At 42.4% G+C, this 22,032-nt stretch overlaps 1 protein-coding gene across 5 annotated transcripts; it reads left to right on the top strand.

Moving 5' to 3' along the window:
- Positions 1 to 56: 56 nt before the first annotated feature.
- LOC115203392 (protein regulator of cytokinesis 1-like) lies at positions 57 to 11,607 on the top strand. Of its 5 annotated transcripts, none has more exons than XM_029768057.1 (15): positions 57 to 204; positions 758 to 890; positions 1,222 to 1,344; positions 1,819 to 2,052; positions 2,575 to 2,745; positions 3,104 to 3,253; positions 3,688 to 3,835; positions 4,064 to 4,200; positions 6,211 to 6,306; positions 6,478 to 6,624; positions 6,891 to 7,001; positions 7,255 to 7,368; positions 10,378 to 10,489; positions 10,695 to 10,735; positions 11,361 to 11,607. In XM_029768057.1, exons 1-15 carry the CDS (start codon positions 194 to 196, stop codon positions 11,430 to 11,432), a joined length of 1,800 nt encoding a protein of 599 aa, XP_029623917.1. In that variant the 5' UTR covers positions 57 to 193; the 3' UTR covers positions 11,433 to 11,607. The 5 variants fall into 5 exon arrangements, with proteins under 5 accessions (XP_029623917.1, XP_029623915.1, XP_029623916.1 ...); XM_029768055.1 differs by having other exon boundaries at positions 10,378 to 10,566; positions 11,361 to 11,547; XM_029768056.1 differs by lacking the exon at positions 10,695 to 10,735 and having other exon boundaries at positions 10,378 to 10,566; positions 11,361 to 11,606.
- The last annotated feature ends 10,425 nt before the right edge of the window (positions 11,608 to 22,032 follow it).

Raw genomic sequence — 22,032 nt, 5'->3', positions numbered from 1 at the left:
TGGTACCACCATGTCCAGACGATGACATAATGGTCATCTTCAACCAATGAGAAACAAGACCGCAATTTGATGCATATTTTTGAATCGGACAGAAACGGCTTGACTTAACACAGGCAAAGCTGAAGGACAGAGATCTGAGGATTTATGAGAAGTTTTGCTACAACACAACTGACTGAATTACTGGGACTTCACGATGAGGAAGAGGCAAGTGAATTGTATTTGTAAAAAGTATTGTATTTGGCATGCAGAATTGAAATGTCAAGCTAGCTGTTAGCTAACTTAACAGCAGCAGTGTTTTGTGACTAACGTTATACCTAGCTACAACTAGTTACCTATCTAGAAATAAAACTGCAATATTACTGAAGATTATGAGTTTGCTAGCTAAATCAACATTTTAGCAAACGTTAGATGTCAATTTGCCAGGAATGACTAACGTTAGTCATTCACAGACTCGGCTGCGAGCACGTTAGCTTACGTTACTGTCTGTAATACCACAGATATAACATTTGATTGTACTTTACTGTAACGTTAACGACTGGGTATGTCAGCAAAGCTGTATGAAGGATGGACTGCTGTGTGTTGCTATCAATTCAAAGACTGATAAATTACAATAGAAGGACGACATTGACACTAACGTTACTGCTGCAGTGCTGCCCCTTGTTGCAACTTGCAGCAGTCCAGAAAAATCAAGTAACTTTAACTAGTCATGCCAGTCCAAAAATGTAACCTTTTTATATATGTCCCCGGCCCATTCCAGTGAGGTGCTCGCAGCCGAGTCTGTGGCTTGCCTGAATAAAGCTCTCTGCCACCTGAAGGACATCTGGGAAGAGATAGGAATACCAGAAGACCAGAGACTACAGAGAACCAATGTGGTCAAGAATCACATCAAGGTGAGTCAGAATAAATTGACACTCAAGCATAGAGTGTAATTATTCTCCAAGAAACAACATTATCAAAGCCGTGACACCTGTCTGTGCACCTGCTGTAGCTAGTTAACTAGCTAGCTCTGCACCAGGGCCTTAGTGCAGCTCGACGCCCTGGTCAGTAGCTAGTACAGTAGCTAGCTAACCTACTTTTGAGGGGTGTGTTGCTAGGGAGTATGTGTGATGTAGCCTATCTATTTAGTCTGCTAAATGTGAGATTTCTATATGTAGCTAATTCAGAAGTATGTATTCCTTCCTATATGTGGACTGACTAGTCATTTCTGCACATCTCTCACAGGGTTTGTTAGACATGATGATAACAGAGGAGGAGTCTCTTAGGACCAGACTGTTGAGCAGCATCGAAGCCTGTCACAAACAACTGGATACGCTGTGCTTGGAACTGCAGCTACCCCCATTTGAGGTAAGCATCCTAACAGTTTCTAACAAGGTCTGCAAAGTTTTACTAGTATGCAAATGACATAACGCATAGAAATATAATGACTGGTGGATAGGGATTCAAATCAATGTCCCACTCAAATTGCCATGGCCTGATTGGCTTTGTCCTTTCTAGTAATTATATTTCTAGGATAAAGGCTTATTATTATGATTTATGGACTTATTGCTGTCCATTTCTTGAAGATGAGTGGATGGAGAAAAAAAGGGTTATTATGGAAAAGAAGGGAATGAGGCCATTCCAGACTGTTTAGATAAGTCCATTTTTGAATTTGAAGATTTCTTTGGATAAATATTCTGCCTGGGTCTTAACCCCAACCCTGGTGCCTTCCCTGGGTACAGATCTGGGATCAGCTTCCCCTCCTCAATCCTCACCTTAACCATTAGTGGGGGAAATGCAGTGTCTACGGGCAACTTCACCCAATACCTTTTCTCTCACCAGGAGGAGCGGGGCGTCACCATGCTGCAGCAGGAGAAGGAGATCCGGACCCAGGTGGAGGTGTTGGTGAAGGAGCGGACCCAGCGGATGCAGCAGCTCAAGGCCTTGACGGAGCGCGACCAGGACCTGTGTGACACTCTGTGTTCGGACCCCTATGCCCTCGACCCTAACGCCGTGCCCTCCCTGGAGCAGCTGGACGGCTTCCGCCAGCACATCGCCAGCCAGACCACAGAGAAGGTGGATAGGGATTTGTAATAAAAGCAGACCCTGGATTCACATACCAGTAGTATTTGTAAAAAAAAAAGAGTATTTGTAAAAAAAAAAATATATATATATATATATAATGTAGCTGCACTTGATTGCGCTTACCTGGCGCAACGGAACTAATGGAATAGTCCCAAAGGCGCAAACCCCATGTGATACATCATGCAGGCTCAATCAAATACTCAAAGGATTTGAAAGAAAACATGTTATTTGAACGTAGACGTGAATGATGGTCCATACTTCAACCCTGCTCCTGGAGAGCTGCTGCTTGTTCTGCCATTTTGGTTTAACCCGGCACTTATTTGCTGATTCAACTACTCTCCGTCTTTAATCTAGAGTCATGATTAGTTGAATTGGTTCTAGTAAAGCCAAAAAGGTTTGGCCACTGATTCTGTACCTCACCTAAAGAAAATAATATTGGGGGAAAACGCTGATGTAAACTAATATACACATTTGAGGAGATCCCTAACGGCGTGTGTCTCTGTCTGTGGCCAGGAGCGGCGGCACGCTGAATTTGTGGGCATCAAGAGGCAGATCATCCTGTGCATGGACGACCTGGACCAGCTGCCAGAGACCAGCTTCGAGAAGGACGTCGTCTGCGAGGACCAGGAGGCCTTCTGCCTGTCCAAAGACAACATCGCCTCACTCAAACTCCTCTTCGGCCAAGTGAGAATGGAACTAGTCCAATATGTTTGAGATGATAGGGAATGTTTTAGTTTGAGCGATACTTTGCAATGTCTGTGCAGAATGAACAAAGTTGATCTGCTCACCACCACAATACAGTAGAAAATCAGTCGACCTACACGCATTCCATTTCTACATTACTGTATCAGTTCATTATCACTTCACTATAGAGCATGTAAATATCTTCATTTGCATTTTGTTGCTAATATCTGTCATTGGCCGTGTTCCAGGTCTTTATTGCAGTCGCGCCCCATGTAAAGACAATACAGACTTCCTGGAACGTTCCCATTTCCATAGTGCTCCTTTACTGACCGTCCCGTGTCTATGTTGTTCTGTCTAGCTAGAGGAGAGGAAGGCAGAGAACCAGGCGGTGTGTGAGGCTCACAGGGAGAAGATCCAGGAGCTGTGGGACAGACTGCAGGTGCCCCAGGAGGAGAGGGAGCTCTTCTCAGAGCACATGGTCGCCTCCAAGAAGAAGAACCTGGATGCTGTCAGTGAACACTCTTAGCTTATGTCCCAAATGTCACCCTAATCCCTTTCTAGTGCACTTATTTTGACCAAAGCCCAATGAGCAAATGTTGACCATGCCCCTTACTTTCCTAAATATTTTGAAATGACTGTTTTTATTTATTTTTGAAAGATGAGCTTGAAATGGGCTTGGTCTAATTGACTCAACAACTTAAAACACATATCTAAGTTTAGCTTTCTTAATGAACCAGAAAGTCAATAGTTGTCAATAGTTGTTATCTAATTGATCCTGCTTTGTAGTATGTATACCCCTCTGGTTTGTACCCTGGCTTGTCACCATTGTCTCCAGTAGTCTACCTGCATTCTAAAGCTGTTTCTGAACAAGGTCTGTCTATTAATCAAGAAAATGTTAGAATCAAATAACCAAATTGTTCTCTCTTCTTTTTCACACCTCAGTTAGAGGCAGAGGGCAGGCGACTGATGGAGCTCAAACGACTGAACATGCGAAACGTTACTGAAGCCATCCGCTCAGAGATCGCAGTGCTCTGGGAGAAATGCTTCTTCAGCAGTGATCAGCAACAGGCCTTTGTGCCCTATTTTAGCAGTAAGTTGGGTTTTAGGGTTTGGATTACAGGTAAAACACAAGCTTTGGTAGACCAATCAATGAATGAAGACTCAGAAGTCTTTCTTGTGAACAATGTGTTTTATGATTGTTAACTTATTCATCACATATCCATGCATTTAGTTTTCCCTTTTGAAAAGGCTTTTTTTTTCTCAATGTGACTTCCTGATTTTAATAATGCATTTAATGATTTGTTTTTTCCACCTTCAGATGATTTTACAGAGGAGCTGTTGGGGCTGCACGAAGCTGAGATCCTGAGGCTGAAGCAGCACTATGAAGAACACAAAGAGCTGTTTGAGGGGGTTCACCACTGGGAGGAGAGCTGGAGACTCTTCCTGGAACTAGAGGTTAGCAGTGGAGAAGCACCGTGGAAACATTTTAGTCATTTAGCAGACGCTCTTATCCAGAGCGACTTGCAGTTAGTGCATTCATCTTAAAATAGCTAGGTGAGACAACCACATATCACAGTTGTAGTTCGTACATTTTTGTCAATAAAGACGTTATCATCAAAGTTGGTGCTAGTAGGAAAAGACAAGTGCAATCATCTTTAAAAAAAAATTTATGGGCTTTAAAGGGATAGTTCACTTTAAGAAAACGTTTATTGCTTATTTTTGAATTACCTAGGCTGTTTCATCCAAACAATTTTCAAGTTAAATAACATAACATTTTAATTTTGAATTATACAAATATTTGTCCAAATTAATTTTTTGAGGTGCCTTACTGCTATTAGCCCATACAAATAACCCTCACAATCTGGAGGTGTGTTGGGTCATTGTCCTGTTGAAAAACAAATTATATTCCTACTAAGCGTAAACCAGATGGGATGGCGTATCGCTGCAGAATGCTGTGGTAGCCATGATGTTTAAGTGTGCCTTGAATTCTAAATGAATTACTGACAACGTCACCAGCAAAGCACCATCACACCACCTCCTCCATGCTTCACGGTGGGAACCACACATGTGGAGATCATCCGTTCACCTACTCTGCGTCTCACAAAGACATGGTGGTTGGAACCAAAAATCTTACATTTGGATTCATCAGACCAAAGGACAGATTTCCACCGGTCTAATGTCCATTGCTCGTGTTTCTTGGCCAAGCAAGTCTCTTCTTATTATTGGTGTCCTTTAGTAGTGGTTTCTTTGCAGCAATTTGACCATAAAGGCCTGATTCACGCAGTCTCCTGTGAACAGTTGATGTTGAGATGTGTCTGTTACTTGAACTTTGTGAAGCATTTATTTGGGCTGCAATCTGAGGTGCAGTTAACTCTAATGAACTTAGCTCTGGGTCTTCCTTTCCTGTGGAAGTCCTCATTAGAGCCAGTTTCATCATAGCGCTTGATGGTTGTTGCGACAGCATTTGAAGAAACTTTAAAAGTTCTTGAAATTTTCCGCATTGACTGACCTTCATGTCTTAAAGTAATGATGGGCTGTCGTTTCACTTTGCTTATTTTAGCTATTCTTGCCATAATATGGACTTGGTCTTTTACCAAATAGGGCTATCTTGTGTATACCACCCCCTACCTTGTCACAACACAACTGATTGGCTCAAACTCATGAACTTTTAACAAGGCACACCTGTTAATTGAAATGCATTCCAGGTGACTACCTCATGAAGCTGGTTGAGAGAATGCCAAGAGTGTGCAAAGCTGTCATCAAGGCAAAGGGTGGCTACTTTGAAGAATCTCAAATATAAAATACATTTGTTTTAACATTTTTTGTGTGTGTGTGTGTTACTACATGATTCCATGTGTTATTTCATAGTTTTGATAGCTTCACTACTATTCTACAATGTAGAAAATAGTAAAAATAAAAAAAGATTGAGTAGGTGTGTCAACTTTTGACTGGTACTCTACTTCCATTAAAAAAATGTCAACCGGTACCGAGGGACATTCAAACGAGTCTTGTATGAGGCCTGTGGGTGTCCTAGAGCAAAACAACCGACGTACTTGTTTTTGAGAATCTCACCTTTACACGGGTATTAGTGTGTAGCCCAAACTGTTCGGACAGTATAGACAGAAGTTGGCAGATCGTCTGTACCGACTTCAGACGAGTCCCAAGACGCTTGTGGGGGTCGTGGAGCAAAATGTTCCAAAGAGGGGTCATGATAGTTTCTAGGCCAAACCGTTTGGATGCTACAGACAATTTTGTGCAAAGACCAATTTTCGGTATGTCTCATGGTCTGACAAACACCGCTCTGTCACTTTTCACCCCAAATGCGGATGCAGTAGATTGAGACACCATCCAATGCGGACACATCTAGCTTAAATTGACCAACACATTTTTTTTTGATTTCCAAGGAGGCGCAGACATCGACCTTAGGGGGTTTTAACCCTTGGCATGACCTTTTTATCCCCGCAGGAAAAAGCCACAGACCCCTCCAGGTTCACCAACAGAGGAGGGAATCTGCTCAAAGAGGAGAAACAGAAAGCAGAGCTCCACAAAAGCCTGCCCAAGGTAAATCCTTTTGAAAAAGACAGTCTGTATTATTCCCTTGTTAGGGGGTTAGCTACTGTACATACAAACATGACAAGACTGGGGTTTTTTTTTTACCAGCTGTACATAATGCTATATAAACACATACTATACTGTAAAACACTTGGCTATATGTTTGTTTTGTTTGTCCAGCTTGAGAAGAAGCTGAAGGCTCAGATTGATGTGTGGGAGCAGGATCAGGCCAGGGAGTTCCTGGTGAATGGACAGAAGTTCCTGCAGTTTGTAGAGGAGCAGTGGGAGCTGCACCGCATCAAGAAAGAGAATGAGAAACTGGAGAGGGTAAAGACATGGCAATTCATTTGAGGGCAGAATCCTAACTTGAGAGATACAGTATTGGTCCTCTTTTCTGGACCCAGATCAAACCTAGTCCTGGACTAAGAAGCATGACCAAAGCACTGTTTTCCAGTCCAGGATTAGGTTTCATTTGGATCTGGGAAACCGGACCTATCATCATTTGTTACACACTTGTCTCAAGTTAGGGTTAGGTCTGTGTAGCTAAAAGCTTTCTTTGTTACAATACTTTGATCTATATTTTATTGTAACAGCAACTGAAAAAGAGCAAGCAGATTGAGGTGGATATGCTGTATGGGACAGCTGTCCGGACGCCTACCAAAAGGAGATTCCTTGGCACAACTACCCCCAGCAAAACACGAAAGGTACCACTCCAGTAACTTTGCTGCTGCTCTTTCTAGCCTTCATACTCATGGAACAATTGCGTGCCCCAATCTTAGCCTGGGTATCCAGTCTTTTTCTGGACTGCCTACGTTTTATGACAAAGGTGGCTAAAGCAGAAACAAGACTGGACACCCAGGCTAACACAATCACTGGCTTGTGTTTTAATGAGTTGCGCATTAATAACGTGAGCTTTTAGCATCACTAACTAACTCTCTGTCTGTGTGTTTTCTCCAGTTCAATGGCACCACCTCCAGCCTCTCTAGTGCCAACTCTAACAGTACCGTGCGCTCAGCCTATGGCGGAACTGTCTGCTACTCACCCTCCCGCCCCGCTCTGTCAGTCAACAAGGTCAATGCAGCATGTTTGCACAACAACTAACTACACTGAAAAAATACATATAAATGCAACAATTTCAAAGATTTTACAGAGTTACAGTTCACATAAGGAAATCAGTCAATTGAAATAAATAAATTAGGCAGTAGTCTATGGATTTCGCATGACTGGCAATACAGATATGCATCTGTTGGTCACAGACACCCTAGAAAAACAGTCAGTATCAGGTGTGACCACCATTTGCCTCATGCAATGCGACACATTTCTTTCGCATAGAGTTGATCAGGCTGTTGATTGTGGAATGTTGTCCCACTCCACTTCAATGGCTGTGTGAAGTTGCTGGATATTGGCGGGAGCTGGAACACGCTGTTGTACACGTCCATCCAGAGCATCCCAAACATGCTCAATGGGTGACATGTCTGGTAAGTATGCAGTCCATGGAAGAACTGGGACATTTTCAGCTTTCAGGAATTGTGTACTGATTCTTGCAACATTATCTAGCTGAATGGCACGACAATCGTCACGGTATCTCTGCATTCAAATTGCCATCGATAAAATGCAATTGTGTTCGTTGTCTGGAGCTTATGCCTGCCATAACCCCACCTCCACCACGGGGCACTCTGATCACAACATTGACATCAGCAATCTGCTCGCCCACACGACGCCATACACACACACACACACACACACACACTGCCTGCCATCTGCCCGGTACAGTTGAAACCGGGATTCATCCGTGAAGAGCACACTTCTCCAACGTGCCAGTGGCCATAGAAGGTGAGCATTTGTCCAATGAAGTCAGTTTCGATGCCGAACTGCAGTCCGGTCAAGACCCTAGTGAAAAATCTGGATGTGGAGGTCCTGGGCTGGCGTGGTTACACATGGTCTGCGGTTGTGAGGCCAGTTGGACATATTGCCAAATTCTCTAAAACGACATTGGAGGTAGCTTATGGTAGAAAAATTAACATTCAATTCTCTGGCAACAGCTCTGGTGGACATTCCTGCAGTCAGCGTGCCAATTGCACACTCCCTCAACATGAGGCATCTGTGGCATTGTGTTGTGTGACAATTTTTTGAGAGAAATAAGCTTTTTGTGCATATGGACAATTTCTGTGATCTTTTATTTCAGCTCATGAAACATGGGACCAACACTTTAAAAGTTGTGTTTATACAGTGAGGGAAAAAAGTATTTGATCCCCTGCTGACAAAGAAATTATCAGTCTATAATTTTAATGGTAGGTTTATTTGAACAGTGAGAGACAGAATAACAACAACAAAAAATCCAGAAAAACGCATGTCAAAAATGTTATAAATTGATTTGCATTTTAATGAGGGAAATATGTATTTGACCCCCTCTCAATCAGAAAGATTTCTGGCTCCCAGGTGTCTTTTATACAGGTAACGAGCTGAGATTAGGAGCACACTCTTAAAGGGAGTGCTCCTAACCGCAGCTTGTTACCTGTATAAAAGACACCTGTCCACAGAAGCAATCAATCAATCAGATTCCCAACTCTCCACCCTGGCCAAGACCAAAGAGCTCTCCAAGGATGTCAGGGACAAGATTGTAGACCTACACAAGGCTGGAATGGGCTACAAGACCATCGCCAAGCAGCTTGGTGAGAAGGTGACAACAGTCGGTGCGATTATTCGCAAATGGAAGAAACACAAAAGAACTGTCAATCTCCCTCGGCCTGGGGCTCCATGCAAGATCTCACCTCGTGGAATTGCAATGAGCATGAGAACGGTGAGGAATCAGCCCAGAACTACACGGGAGGATCTTGTCAATGATCTCAATGCAGCTGGGACCATAGTCATCAAGAAAACAATTGGTAACACACTACGCTGTGAAGGACTGAAATCCTGCAGCACCCGCAAGGTCCCCCTGCTCTAGAAAGCACATATACATGCCCGTCTGAAGTTTGCCAATGAACATCTGAATGATTCAGAGGACAACTGGTGAAAGTGTTGTGGTCAGATGAGACCAAAATAGAGCTCTTTGGCATGAACTCAACTCGCTGTGTTTGGAGGAGGAGGAATGCTGCCTATGACCCCAAGAACACCATCCCCACAGTCAAACATGGAGGTGGAAACATTATGCTTTGGGGGTGTTTTTCTGCTAAGGGGACAGGACAACTTCACTGCATCAAATGGATGATGGACGGGGCCATGTACTGTCAAATCTTGGGTGAGAACCTCCTTCCCTCAGCCAGGGCATTGAAAATGGGTCGTGGATGGGTATTCCAGCATGACAATGACCCAAAACACACGGCCAAGGCAACAAAGGAGTGGCTCAAGAAGAAGCACATTAAGGTCCTATAGTGGTTTAGCCAGTCTCCAGACCGTAATCCCATAGAAAATCTGTGGAGGGAGCTGAAGGTTCGAGTTGCCAAACTTTAGCCTCAAAACCTTAATGACTTGGAGAAGATCTGCAAAGAGGAGTGGGACAAAATCATCCCTAAGATGTGTGCAAACCTGCTGGCAAACTACAAGAAACGTCTGACCTCTGTGATTGCCAACAAGGGTTTTGCCACCAAGTACTAAGTCATGTTTGCAGTGGGGTCAAATACTTATTTCCCTCATTTAAAACGCAAATAAATTTATAACATTTTTGACATGCGTTTTTCTGGATTTTTTGTTGTTATTCTGTCTCTCACTGTTCAAATAAACCTGCCATTAAAATTATAGACTGATCATTTCTTTGTCAGTGGGCAAACGTACAAAATCAGCAGGGGATCAAATACTTTTTTCCCTCACTGTATTTTTGTTCAGTATACTTAGACGCTATTGAATTACTTTTATCAATTTAGACCAGTCATTTGGTATGGGTAACATGCTAATCTTTGGCCAAACCCTGACATTCACTCAAAGCGAACCATCTGTTGCGTTTTCTGTTCCCAAGCTTGGAATACAAACTGATGCTCTGTTTCACCACTGTTGAAGTGATGGGGAAATGGAATATATCAGTTCGGATTCCAGGCTTCTTTTTCTCCTCATCCATCTTTTCTCTGTGTTCTCCTCATCCAGGTCCCATCGGTACGGACCCCGGGTCGCAGTAAGACCCCTCTTGCGGGACTGCAGGAGCGCAACAAGGAGAACATGGGCCAGGTGACCGGACTTGGAGTCCCTCTTCAGAGCGGTGGGTTTAAAACCCTGGCTAGACCACAGCGTAACTTCAGCATTAACTCTGTCGCCAGCACTTATTCCGAGTTTGCGGTAATTTGTGTTTTTTCTGTCTTATTTTCCACATTTGACTGATTCTATGCAGCAACACACGGTCTCGCCATGAGGGGGGGGTTTGAGTGGGGAATTGTGGCTAATTGATAAATGTATTCTGTTTTTAGACGGGCTTAATCAACACAGTAATCGAATCGGTTCAATCAAGGTTTGTTTGAATGTGTGAATTGCCTAAACTAAAACCATATACATCAAATAATTCTTCCTGTATCCAAATATATGCATGTCATTAACCACTAAGATACATTCTTAAAATGCTTCATCCCTGATTATGTTCACAGGTAACAGTAGTGTACCCTTGTTAGTGTGTCCTTCTAAACCTTCTGAGGGCTCTCAGGCTAGGCTGTGTGTTGCTATTTAATGATGTAACCTTTTTTACAACCACACTCCTAATACCCTTTCTTCAGTCTTTCTCTGGCTGTCACTGTGGTTGTTTCTGCCCTTTGAATGAAAATGTATTTGGGAAATGTGCAATTACCAGAATTGCATATTTTCTAGATTTGTGTTTATTTACTGTGAAATGAAAACTAGGTAGTGTCCAATGCTATTTGTCGCTACTCATTTTGTTACCACTGCACCTTGGTCATGTTCATTAGGATATACTGTAGCAAAATATTTTGCACGAAAATTAGCATTTTCTAATTTAGATCATAGATCCCCATTATACTCTGTTTTGTAAGTATTTTGTAATGTTTCGTGCCTACTGAATACTAGCCTGTTGATGTTGGGTGGGAAGGGAATATCTATGCTTATCTCCGTACCTTTGTCCACAGCGAGACCTCTCCAAGGCCACTAACACCAAGAGCAAGCCAGACATACTGAACTCCACCATTGCTCACCTTTGACCCCGACACCAGATGACGCGGTTGGTTGAATGACATCCTGTGTTTGTGTCCCATCAAGTCCCCACCAGCTGTCATTTTAAAGTGGATCACTATACTTTTTTTTGATTGTCTGCGTTTCTATGTAAATTTAAGGTGTATGTATGTATGTATATATATATATATATATATATATATATACACACACACACACACACACACACACACACACACACACACACACACACGTTGTGTAATCTATGTAAGTGTTCGAAATAAAAAACCTTAAATGTCATGTTATGGAATGTATCATATTGTTACAAACCATTTTTTTAAGCTCTAAAATAGCACGGATGACTGTTCCTTGTATGTAAGATGGAGCAGACAGTATTGCCTGCAATCTCGTGCTCCAGATGGTTTTGGTGAAAGAGGCTTGGGGGTAGCCAGTGTTCTTTCTTTCCTTTAAGCCAGGCTTTCACTATCTTATTATACTCAGCATACTGATCATGAATATTTTGCACATGTTTTCTATTGTATATTAAATCATTTATTTTACACTCATGAGTTATGTGCCGCCGTCTTTTTTTTCCGCAACTGTTGATTTTCTATGTATGTACAGTACCAGTCAAAAGTTTGGACACGCCTACTCGTTCAAGGGTTTTCCTTTATTTTTACATTGTATAATAATAGTGAAGACATCAACTATGAAATAACACATGGAATCATGTAGTAACCAAATTGTTAAACAAATCAAAATATATTTTAGATTATTCAAAGTAGCCACCCTTTGCCTTGATGACAGATTTGTACACTCTTGGTATTCTCTCATCCAGCTTTACCTGGAATGCTTTTCCAACAGTCTTGAAGGAGTTCCCACATGCTGAGCACTTGTTTGCTGTTTTTCCTTCACCCTGGAGTCCAACTCATCCCAAACCATCTCAATTGGGTTGAGGTTGGGTGATTGGAGGCCAGGTCATCTGGGTTTGGCCGGAGTAGACCGTCTTTTTTAAATAAGAATTTGTTCTTAACTGATTTGCCTAGTTAAATACAAAAAAGAAATCTGATGCAGCACTCCATCCCTCTCCTTTTTGGTCAAATAGCCTTTACACAGCCTGTGTTGGGTCATTGTCCTGTTGAAAAACATGATAGTCCCACTAAGCGCAAACCAGATGGGATGGCGTATCGCTACAGAATGCTGTGGTAGCCATGCTGGTTAAGTGGGCCTTGAATTCTAAATAAATCACTGACAGTGTCACCAGCAAAGCAGCCCCACACCATCGCACCTCCATGCTTCACGGTGGGAACCACACATGCGGAGATCATCCGTTCACCTACTCTGCGTCTCACAAGGACGCAGCGGTTGGAACCAAAAATCTCAATTTTGGACTCCACCTGTAATGTCCATTGCTTGTGTTTCTTGGCCCAAGCAAGTCTCTTCTTATTGGTGTCCTTTATTAATGGTTTCTTTGCAGCAATTCGACCATGAAGGCCTGATTCACACAGTCCCCTCTGAACAGTTGTTGAGATGTGTCTGTTACTTGAACTCTGAAGCATTTATTTGGGCGGCAATTTCTGGGGCTAACTAATGAACTTATCCTCTGCAGCAGAGGTAACTCTGGGTCTTCCTTTCCTGTGGGGTCCTGTGAGAGCCAGTTTCATCATAGCGCTTGATTGTCTTTGAGACTCCACTTGAAGAAACTTCAAAAGTTCTTGAAATTTTCCAGATTGATTGACCTTCATGTTTTAAAATAATGATGGGCTGTCATTTCGCTTTGCTTATTTGAGCTGTTCTTGCCATAATATGGACTTGGTCTTTTACCAAATAGGGCTATCTTCTGTATGCCAACCCTACAAGACAACTGATTGGCTCAAACGCATTAAGAAGGAAAGAAATTCCACCAACTTTTAACAAGGCACACCTGTTAATCGAAATGAAATTAAGCTGTTGTTGTCATGTGTTGCTACCATGCTGTGTTTTCATGTGTTGCTGCCATGCTATGTTGTCGTCTTTGGTCTCTCTTTATGTAGTGTTGTGTTGTCTCTCTTGTCATGATGTGTGTTTTGTCCTATATTTCTATTTAATTTAATAATATTTTTAATCCCAGCCCCCATCCTTTTGGCAGGCCTTTTGGCAGGTCGTCACTGTAAATAAGATTTTGTTCTTAACTGACTTGCCGATTTAAATAAAGTTTTAAAAGAAGAAGAAAAAAAGCTGGTTGAGAGAATGCCAATATTGTGCAAAGCTGTCATTAAGGCAAAGGGTGGCTACTTTGAAAAATCTAAATTATATTTAGATTTATTTAACACTTTTTTGGTTACTACATGGTTCCATAGAAAACCCCTTGAATGAGTAGGTGTGTCCAAACTTTTGACTGGTACTATAGGTCACTATGTAGATGTACTTACAATTCAATTCAGTTTCAAACATTCACTGACTTGAATGCCTGCAGTCTGTATGTTCCTCCTGGCAATTTTGAGATACAATGTCGTACAGTAGATCATATCAATCATATTGTTTTCTAGCCCAAAGGCCGGCAGATGGCGATATTGAGTTGTTTCATGTTAATAAAAATAAAAAAATCTTTAATGTCCAAAGGCATTGTTTGCAGCTGGCTATAAGCCTGTGGCCGGTTCGTACATAAAACATTCTCCATTCAGGCTGCAAAGGCGGTGATTTCCTCCTTAATTTGATTTAATGGTGAGAAGGTTTGAAGAAGGTTTGATAAAAAAATATATATATATATATATATATATGCGTGTTTCATGTTGTTTCATAATATTCTTTATGAAACACCATTTCCCACCAACATGCTAGAGTGGCTAATGCTACTTCCTGACATTGCATCCCCTTTTTCAGCCAGCGGTAAACAACAGACTGCTGCAGCCTAAATGGCTAAAGGCGATATGCACATCTGGGACTAGTGTTCCTGGGTATTATGCTGCGTTCATGTCATGTAGGAAACTCGGGACCTGTGACTTAAAATGAACTAAAGTTATTTGCGTAAAGCTTCCTATTGGTTGATTCTGGTACAAACCCAAGTGGGAAACTCAGGATCCGATTCTTTCTTCTCGGTTAGCAAGTGGAACATTTCAGAGTTTCTAACATGAGTGAACACGCATTAGCCACCCTAGCATGCTGGTGCAAAATTGTATTTCATAAAGTACACATACTTTCCCAGTTTTTTTCCCCGCGGCATTATCGCAAATAAATCAAGTTAATGTATGCAACTTGCTACTATGAGTTCAGATTCGGTTACATTGTTGGAGACGGTGACATTTTCTGCTGAAAACCACCAAGATCAACGGACTAAAGACCCCAAAGAAACCAACTATCCAATGGGCACCGTAGCCTCTCCCTATTACCTATCAATGATGGAGCTATATAAAAATCATTTGTACTAATGTGGTGGAAAAATGGATTTTTGAAAGCAAATACCAAGTTGGCAGCATCCAGCACTCACCATGTTTCTTTCCTTTATCCTGAAGATCCTCTTTTTGACCATTTAGATGCACCAGGTCCCTAGCAGAGCAAACCTTCTTCATCTTAATTCCAACATCATCACCGGTCTCCATCATAACCATGTTCTCTTCTTTGTTGTCAATAATATGTTTACAGGTGTGGACCAAAGACTCAAAACAAACCCAAAACACAAAGGCGAGGACAAAAGAGGTGTCCGGTGGATGGCTGTCAAGTCACCGTCATTCACCTACCTCGTCACCTGCGGCAGGTCCATGAGTGGGGCAGAGAGGAGGCCCAGTCTGCACATTCGGCCTCGGAGCACCAAGCAGACATGGTGGCAGCAGCAGCAAGGCTAAAAACAATCATCACTCCAGGCCTTTCCCCATGACAGGCTGTCATGAAGTGGTCAAAAGAATGCCAGCCCACCTGAGAAAGCAACACAAGCTTGAAAAGAACTCTCATCTATACAGAGAGCTTCTTACAGCGTCACAAGATAAAGAAGGTCAAATGTCATTGAATTAATTTTATGATGTTTACTGTGAATAATTATTCTACCTGATGTATTGAAGTTTAATGAGAAATATGTAATTGAATTGGGACATGATTGAACAAGAGAATATTTGGCAAAGGAATAAAAAAAGCATTAGAACTGACACATAGCTCGACAAACTTCGATGTCCGTTTTCCTTTATCTACAGCAGGCCGACTCAGACACCCTTTCTGAGGCCTGTAACAGATACAGCATAGAAAGACCAGCATCAATTAATATCGGAAGTGGTCACAGTCATTTACACACAGACCTTTTTTGTAGGATGTAAACCTTATGTATGTCCAGTGGTGTAAAGTACTTAAGTAAAAATACTTTAAAGTACTACTTAAGTAGTTTTTTGGGTATCTGTACTTAACTTTTACTCCACTACAATTCCCGGACACCCAAAAGTACTCGTTACATTTTGAATGCTTAGCAGGACAGGAACATTTTCTAATTCACACACTTATCAAGAGAACCTCCCTAGTCATCCCTACTGCCTCTGATCTGGCAGACTCACTAAACACAAATGCTTAGTTTGTAAATTATGTCTGAGCTTTGTAGTTGCCCCTGGCTTTCCGTATAAAAAAAATGTTTAAAACATTGTGCCGTCTCAGTTGATTAATATAAGGAATTTTAAATTGTTTATACTTTTACTTTTCATTTTGATTCCTAAGTATATTTAAAACCAAATACTTTTAGACTTTTATTCAAGTAGTATTTTACTGGGTGACTTTCACTTTTACTTGAGACAATTTCTTTTAAAGTATCTTTACTTTTACTCAAGTATGACAATTGGGTACTTTTAAACCACTGTGGACATGTTTGTTCCTAGAAAACCATAGAACGCGAATGGCAATGTCAAAATTGATGAGCAAAAAATTTGCTAAATTCAGCAAAAAAATAAACGTCCTTTCACTGTCAACTGCGTTTATTTTCAGCAAACTTAACATGTGTAAATATTTGTATGAACATAACAAGATTCAACAACTGAGACAAACTGAACAAGTTCCACAGACATGTGACTAACAGAAATTGAATAATGTGTCCCTGAACAAATGGGGGGGGTCAAAATCAAAAGTAACAGTCAGTATCTGGTGTGGCCACCAGCTGCATTAAGTACTGCAGTGCATCTCTTCCTCATGGACTGCACCAGATTTCACAGTTCTTGCTGTGAGATGTTACCCCACTCTTCCACCAAGGCACCTGCAAGTTCCCGGACATTTCTGGGGGGAATGGCCCTAGCTCTCACCCTCTGATCCAACAGGTCCCAGACGTGCTCAATGGGATTGAGATCTGGGCTCTTCGCTGGCCATGGCAGAACACTGACATTCCTGTCTTGCAGGAAATCACGCACAGAATGAGCAGTATGGCTGGTGGCATTGTCATGCTGGAGGGTCATGTCACGATGAGCCTGCAGGAAGGGTACCACATGAGAGAGGAGAATGTCTTCCCTGTAACGCACAGCTTTGAGATTGCCTGCAATGACGACAAGCTCAGTCCGATGATGCTGTGACACACCGCCCCAGACCATGACGGACCCTCCACCTCCAAATCGATCCCGCTCCATAGTACAGGCCTCGGTGTAACGATCATTCCTTCGATGATAACGCAAATCCGACCATCACCCCTGGTGAGACAAAACCACGACCTGTCAGTGAAGAGCACTTTTTGCCAGTTCTGTCAGGTCCAGCGACGGTGGATTTGTGCCCATAGGCGACGTTGTTGCCGGTGATGTCTGGTGAGGACCTGTCTTACAACAGGCCTACAAGCCCTCAGTCCAGCCTCTCTCAGCCTATTGCGGACAGTCTGAGCACTGATGGAGGGATTGTGCGTTCCTGGTGTAACTCGGGCAGTTGTTGTTGCCATCCTGTACCTGTCCCGCAGGTGTGATGTTCGGATGTACCGATCCTGTGCAGGTGTTGTTACACGTGGTCTGCCACTGCGAGGACAAGCAGCTGCCCGTCCTGTCTCCTTGTAGCGCTGTCTTAGGCGTCTCACAGTACGGACATTGCAATTTATTGCACTGGCCACATCTGCAGTCCTCATGCCTCCTTGCAGCATGCCTAAGGCACATTCACGCAGATGAGCAGGGACCTTGGGCATCTTTATTTTGGGTTTTTTCAGTGTCATTAGAAAGGCCTCTTTAGTGTCCTAAGTTTTGACCTTAATTGTGACCTTAATTGCCTACCGTCTGTAAGCTGTTAGTGTCTTAACGACCGTTCCAGGTGCATGTTCATTAATTGTTTATGGTTCATTGAACAAGCATGGGAAACAGTGTTTAAACCCTTTACAATGAAGATCTGTGAAGTTATTTGGATTTTTACAAATTATCTTTGAAAGATAGGGTCCTGAAAAAGGGACGTTTCTTTATTTGCTGAGTTTATTTCTATTTTTAAGCTGAAATGAAGGTTAGAGTGTGTGCTGAAGGGTCAGCAGCAGCTGCCAAAAGCTTGGATAAGCCCAAATAAATATTTACATGCAAGCTTTGGTTACTGTCCTTTTCCATCTGAAATTTTCCATCATTTTGGGTAGAGTTTACTTAGAAGATACACAAGTGATTTGACTGCAGTCTTCCTGTTTAGGTAAGAGGAGTGTGTAGTTGGTATCGTGTGTGTGCACATGTTGAGTTAGGAAAGTGCTCTGACAGGTGGTCCTGGTCCACTTGTGTACAGGTGAGAGCATACTAGGCATCTAATTGGTAGGGCTGGAAATTGCCAGAGACCTCACGATACGATATATCATGGTACTTAGGTGCTAATACGATATGCAGTGTGATTCTATACGTATCACAATTCTATATGTATTCTGATTCGATACTGCAATGTTATTGCCATTAGGCGTTCCAACCACACTGCTGGACAAGAGAAATCCGTGAGAAAATAAGTTTTGGATGTGAAAGTGCTCAAAACATGTTCGCTAACCATTTAAAACATTTCAAAAGTAGATGGGCAACTAGCTGTAGGATGATAAATAGCTACATTTTGGCGCAGGTAAACCTTACTAACGATAGCTAGCTTTAACAAACAAGAATACAAAATAAAATAATAATTTGATATAAATCGATACTTGGAGTTACAGTATCGATATTTTATTTTACCTTTATTTAACTAGGCAAGTCAGTTAAGAACAAATTCTTATTTTCAATGACGGCCTAGGAACAGTGGGTTAACTGCCTTGTTCAGGGGCAGAACGACATATTTTTACCTTGTCAGCTCGGGGATTCGAGCTTGCAACCTTTTGGGTTACTAGTCCAACGCTCTAACCACTAGGCTACCTGCCGATATAAAAGAAGCAACTATAATATTGTGATACTGTACCTATCTTTTTTCCTCCATCCCTACTAATTGGTAGCCTGTGTGTTCAGGTGAATATAGGAAGCACTCTTATTGATGGCTGGGGTACTCGTGATAAAAGAAAGGTCCTGGTGGTCATAAGAGCAGCAGCAGGGACCGTAGCTGTATACCATCTAGTCACAACCCATGGTGGGCTCCACTCCACACTCTAAGCACTGGGGCATCATAAAAAGGATGAGCAGTTTCACTGGGCGCCTCATCACTGATCTGTGTGCAGTGGTCTCTGGTCTGCAAAGAGATTACTACTGTCAGTCATCCATGAATCTGGTCAGAGGCTTAGCTATACTGCCGTGAGCATTACACTGACCTGGCCTTCATCAGCAACCAGAGAAATCTATAGATACTAATGAGCCAACAGGCTGCAGATGGTCAGGAGGAGAGAAGGTTTTTGGGGTCAGGAGAGCCAGATGATCATGATAGTAAGGAAGACTGTTGCCATGGTAATGACATGGCATGATGCGCAGTGCTTTTGGCAATTCCCCTTCTGCTACTGGCTCAGGAGATGAAGATGTGGGAGGAGGCTCTGGAGTACCCAGCCTGCTCTCTGAGACTGAACATCTCCAGGCCCAGAGCAAGATGGAGGCCGCCCAGACCGACCATGTGTGGACGGGTCTGATCTTCCTGGCCAGAGAATGGCTGTGGGTGAACGGGGACAACCTGGAGTACCAGGCCTGGTCTGGCGGGGAGCTGCCCCACTGCCCTGCCCAATACCTCCACTGTGGGACCCTGACCAGAGATGAAGAGCACTGGGGAACCAGGAACTGTGAGGAGAGGATGAACTTCCTCTGCTACAGAGCGTGAGCCCCAGAGGAGAGAGATATTACTGTAGTAGATATGATCATCTATGAATGCTCTCTACTTATTACTAGTTAATGCTGTGATTGATTATTCACTCTATTTACTTGTTGGTGCATATACACCTATTGGGTGTGTGTTTTCTACAATAGTCTACTATTATTGTACCTATAGATGCTGTGGTTATACAATGAAATGTTTCTCTGAAATAGTGAAAATAGTTAAATCAAAGTTTATTTGTCACATGCACCGAATACAACAGGTGTATGTAGACCTTACAGTGAAATGCTTACTTACAGGCCTTACAGTGTGATTTTTAAGTAAAAAATAGATATTAGGTGAACAATAGATAAGTAAAGAAATAAATACAACAGTAAAAAAGACAGTTATTAAGTATTTATATGGTTTATGGTTACAAAAGGATGTAATCCAAAATGCTCAGAAGGAGGGAGAGAGAGATGGTTACGGAAGGAGGGGACGGAGAGACAGATGGTGATCTGGGAAACTTGTTGTCTGGGAAGTGTCCTTGTGTATCGCTTTGCTTTTGTTGTTGTTGAGTTACTGATATTGTACACCAGAGATTATTGTGGTGGATGAATCAGAACTAGTTGGGTAACATAGATAATTAAGATGTTTTATTAGTATAATATGCTTATGTGAGATACTTGTCATTAGGAAGTGTCCTTTGGACTCTGGTGTCTTTCAGTTGCACGTTTCCCTTAGCTGGGGCTGTCACTTGGGGCCCAGAGAGGGGAGAGGTCAGACTTGTCTTCATGTGAATGTGTCTTTACCTATTCTTAAACCATGTGAAGGGATGGCGTGATTAATGGGGAAACAATTATTTGTCTCCACAATGTCTGTGCGCAGGTCACTCCCCTCATTGAGCTTGTCCAGGAGTGGGAACAAGAGGTGTCTTACTGAGGATGAGCCTCTATGAGATAGCACTGACAGAGGAGATTTATGATGTATTTTGATAAGAACGCCTAAAAAGCATTCCAGAGGACATGAGCTAATAGTTCTGTTCAATACCGTACCAGGGAGGGACGGTTCTAGGGAGACCAGACACTGGTCTATATAATGAACACTGTTGAGATAGCAGTTGCTGTCTGCTGTGTGTTATAGATATATTTTCATACAAAACTTAACCTTGTGACCCATTCTATGTATATGTGGTTTGTCATGTACGTTGAGAGGGGTGGACCTTGAGTATAAAAGCTCTTTGTATTGAAGGTGTAGTCACCTTTATCAATGGCATCATTGAAGGTCAAGTGCTTTTGCAAAAGTATCTTAAGTATTTTTTTTTTTATTTCACCTTTATTTAACCAGGTAGGCAAGTTGAGAACAAGTTCTCATTTACAATTGCGACCTGGCCAAGATAAAGCAAAGCAGTTCGACAACATACAAAAACACAGAGTTACACATGGAGTAAAACAACATACAATCAATGATGCAGTAGAAAAAAATAAGACTATATACAATGTGAGCAAATGATGTGAGATAAGGGAGGTAAAGGCAAAAAATGCCATGGTGGCAAAGTAAATAAAGTATGGCAAGAAAAACACTGGAATGGTAGATTTGTAGTTTGAAGAAAGTTCAAAGTTAAAATATAAATAATATGGTGCAAAGGAGCAAAATAAATAAAATAAATAAATACAGTAGGGGAAGAGGTAGTAGTTTGGGCTAAATTAAAGATGGGCTATGTACAGGTGCAGAGATCTGTGAGCTGCTCTGACAGCTGGTGCTTAAAGCTAGTGAGGGAGATAAGTGTTTCCAGTTTCAGAGATTTTTGTAGTTCGTTCCAGTCATTGGCAGCTGAGAACTGGAAGGAGAGACGACCAAAGGAGGAGTTGGCTTTAGGGGTGACCAGAGAGATATACCTGCTGGAGCGCGTGCTACAGGTGGGTGCTGCTATGGTGACCAGTGAGCGGAGATAAGGGGGGACTTTACCTAGCAGGGTCTTGTAGATGACCTGGAGCCAATGTGTTTGGCGACGATTATGAAGCGAAGGCCAGCCAACGAGAGCGTACAGGTCGCAGTGGTGGGTAGTATATGGGGCTTTGGTGACAAAACGGATGGCACTGTGATAGACTGCATCCAGCTTGTTGAGTAGGGTATTGGAGGCTATTTTGTAAATGATGTCGCCGAAGTCGAGGATTGGTAGGATGGTCAGTTTTACGAGGGTATGTTTGGCAGCATGAGTGAAGGATGCTTTGTTGCGAAATAGGAAGCCAGTTCTAGATTTCACTTTGGATTGGAGATGATTGATGTGAGTCTGGAAGGAGAGTTTACAGTCTAACCAGACACCTAGGTATTTGTAGTTGTCCACAAATTCTAAGTTAGAACCGTCCAGAGAAGTGATGCTGGACAGGCGGGCAGGTGCAGGCAGCGATCGGTTGAAGAGCATGCATTTAGTTTTACTTGTGTTTAGGAGCAGTTGGAGACCACGGAAGGAGAGTTGAATGGCATTGAAGCTCGTCTGGAGGG

The sequence above is a fragment of the Salmo trutta genome, chromosome 12 (assembly GCF_901001165.1).
Source record: "Salmo trutta chromosome 12, fSalTru1.1, whole genome shotgun sequence".
Classification (NCBI taxonomy): Eukaryota; Metazoa; Chordata; class Actinopteri; order Salmoniformes; family Salmonidae; genus Salmo; species Salmo trutta.
The sequence above is the reverse complement of the archived record's forward strand: the minus strand, read 5'-3'. Positions and strand labels throughout refer to the sequence as shown.

What these genes read in the sequence shown, in the direction of transcription:
- LOC115203392 (XM_029768055.1), top strand. An exon ending in TCAAACTCCTCTTCGGCCAA is followed by an intron (nt 2,746 to 3,103) that starts GTGAGAATGGAA and finishes TGTTCTGTCTAG; the next exon opens with CTAGAGGAGAGGAAGGCAGA. An exon ending in ATCGAATCGGTTCAATCAAG is followed by an intron (nt 10,736 to 11,360) that starts GTTTGTTTGAAT and finishes CTTTGTCCACAG; the next exon opens with CGAGACCTCTCCAAGGCCAC.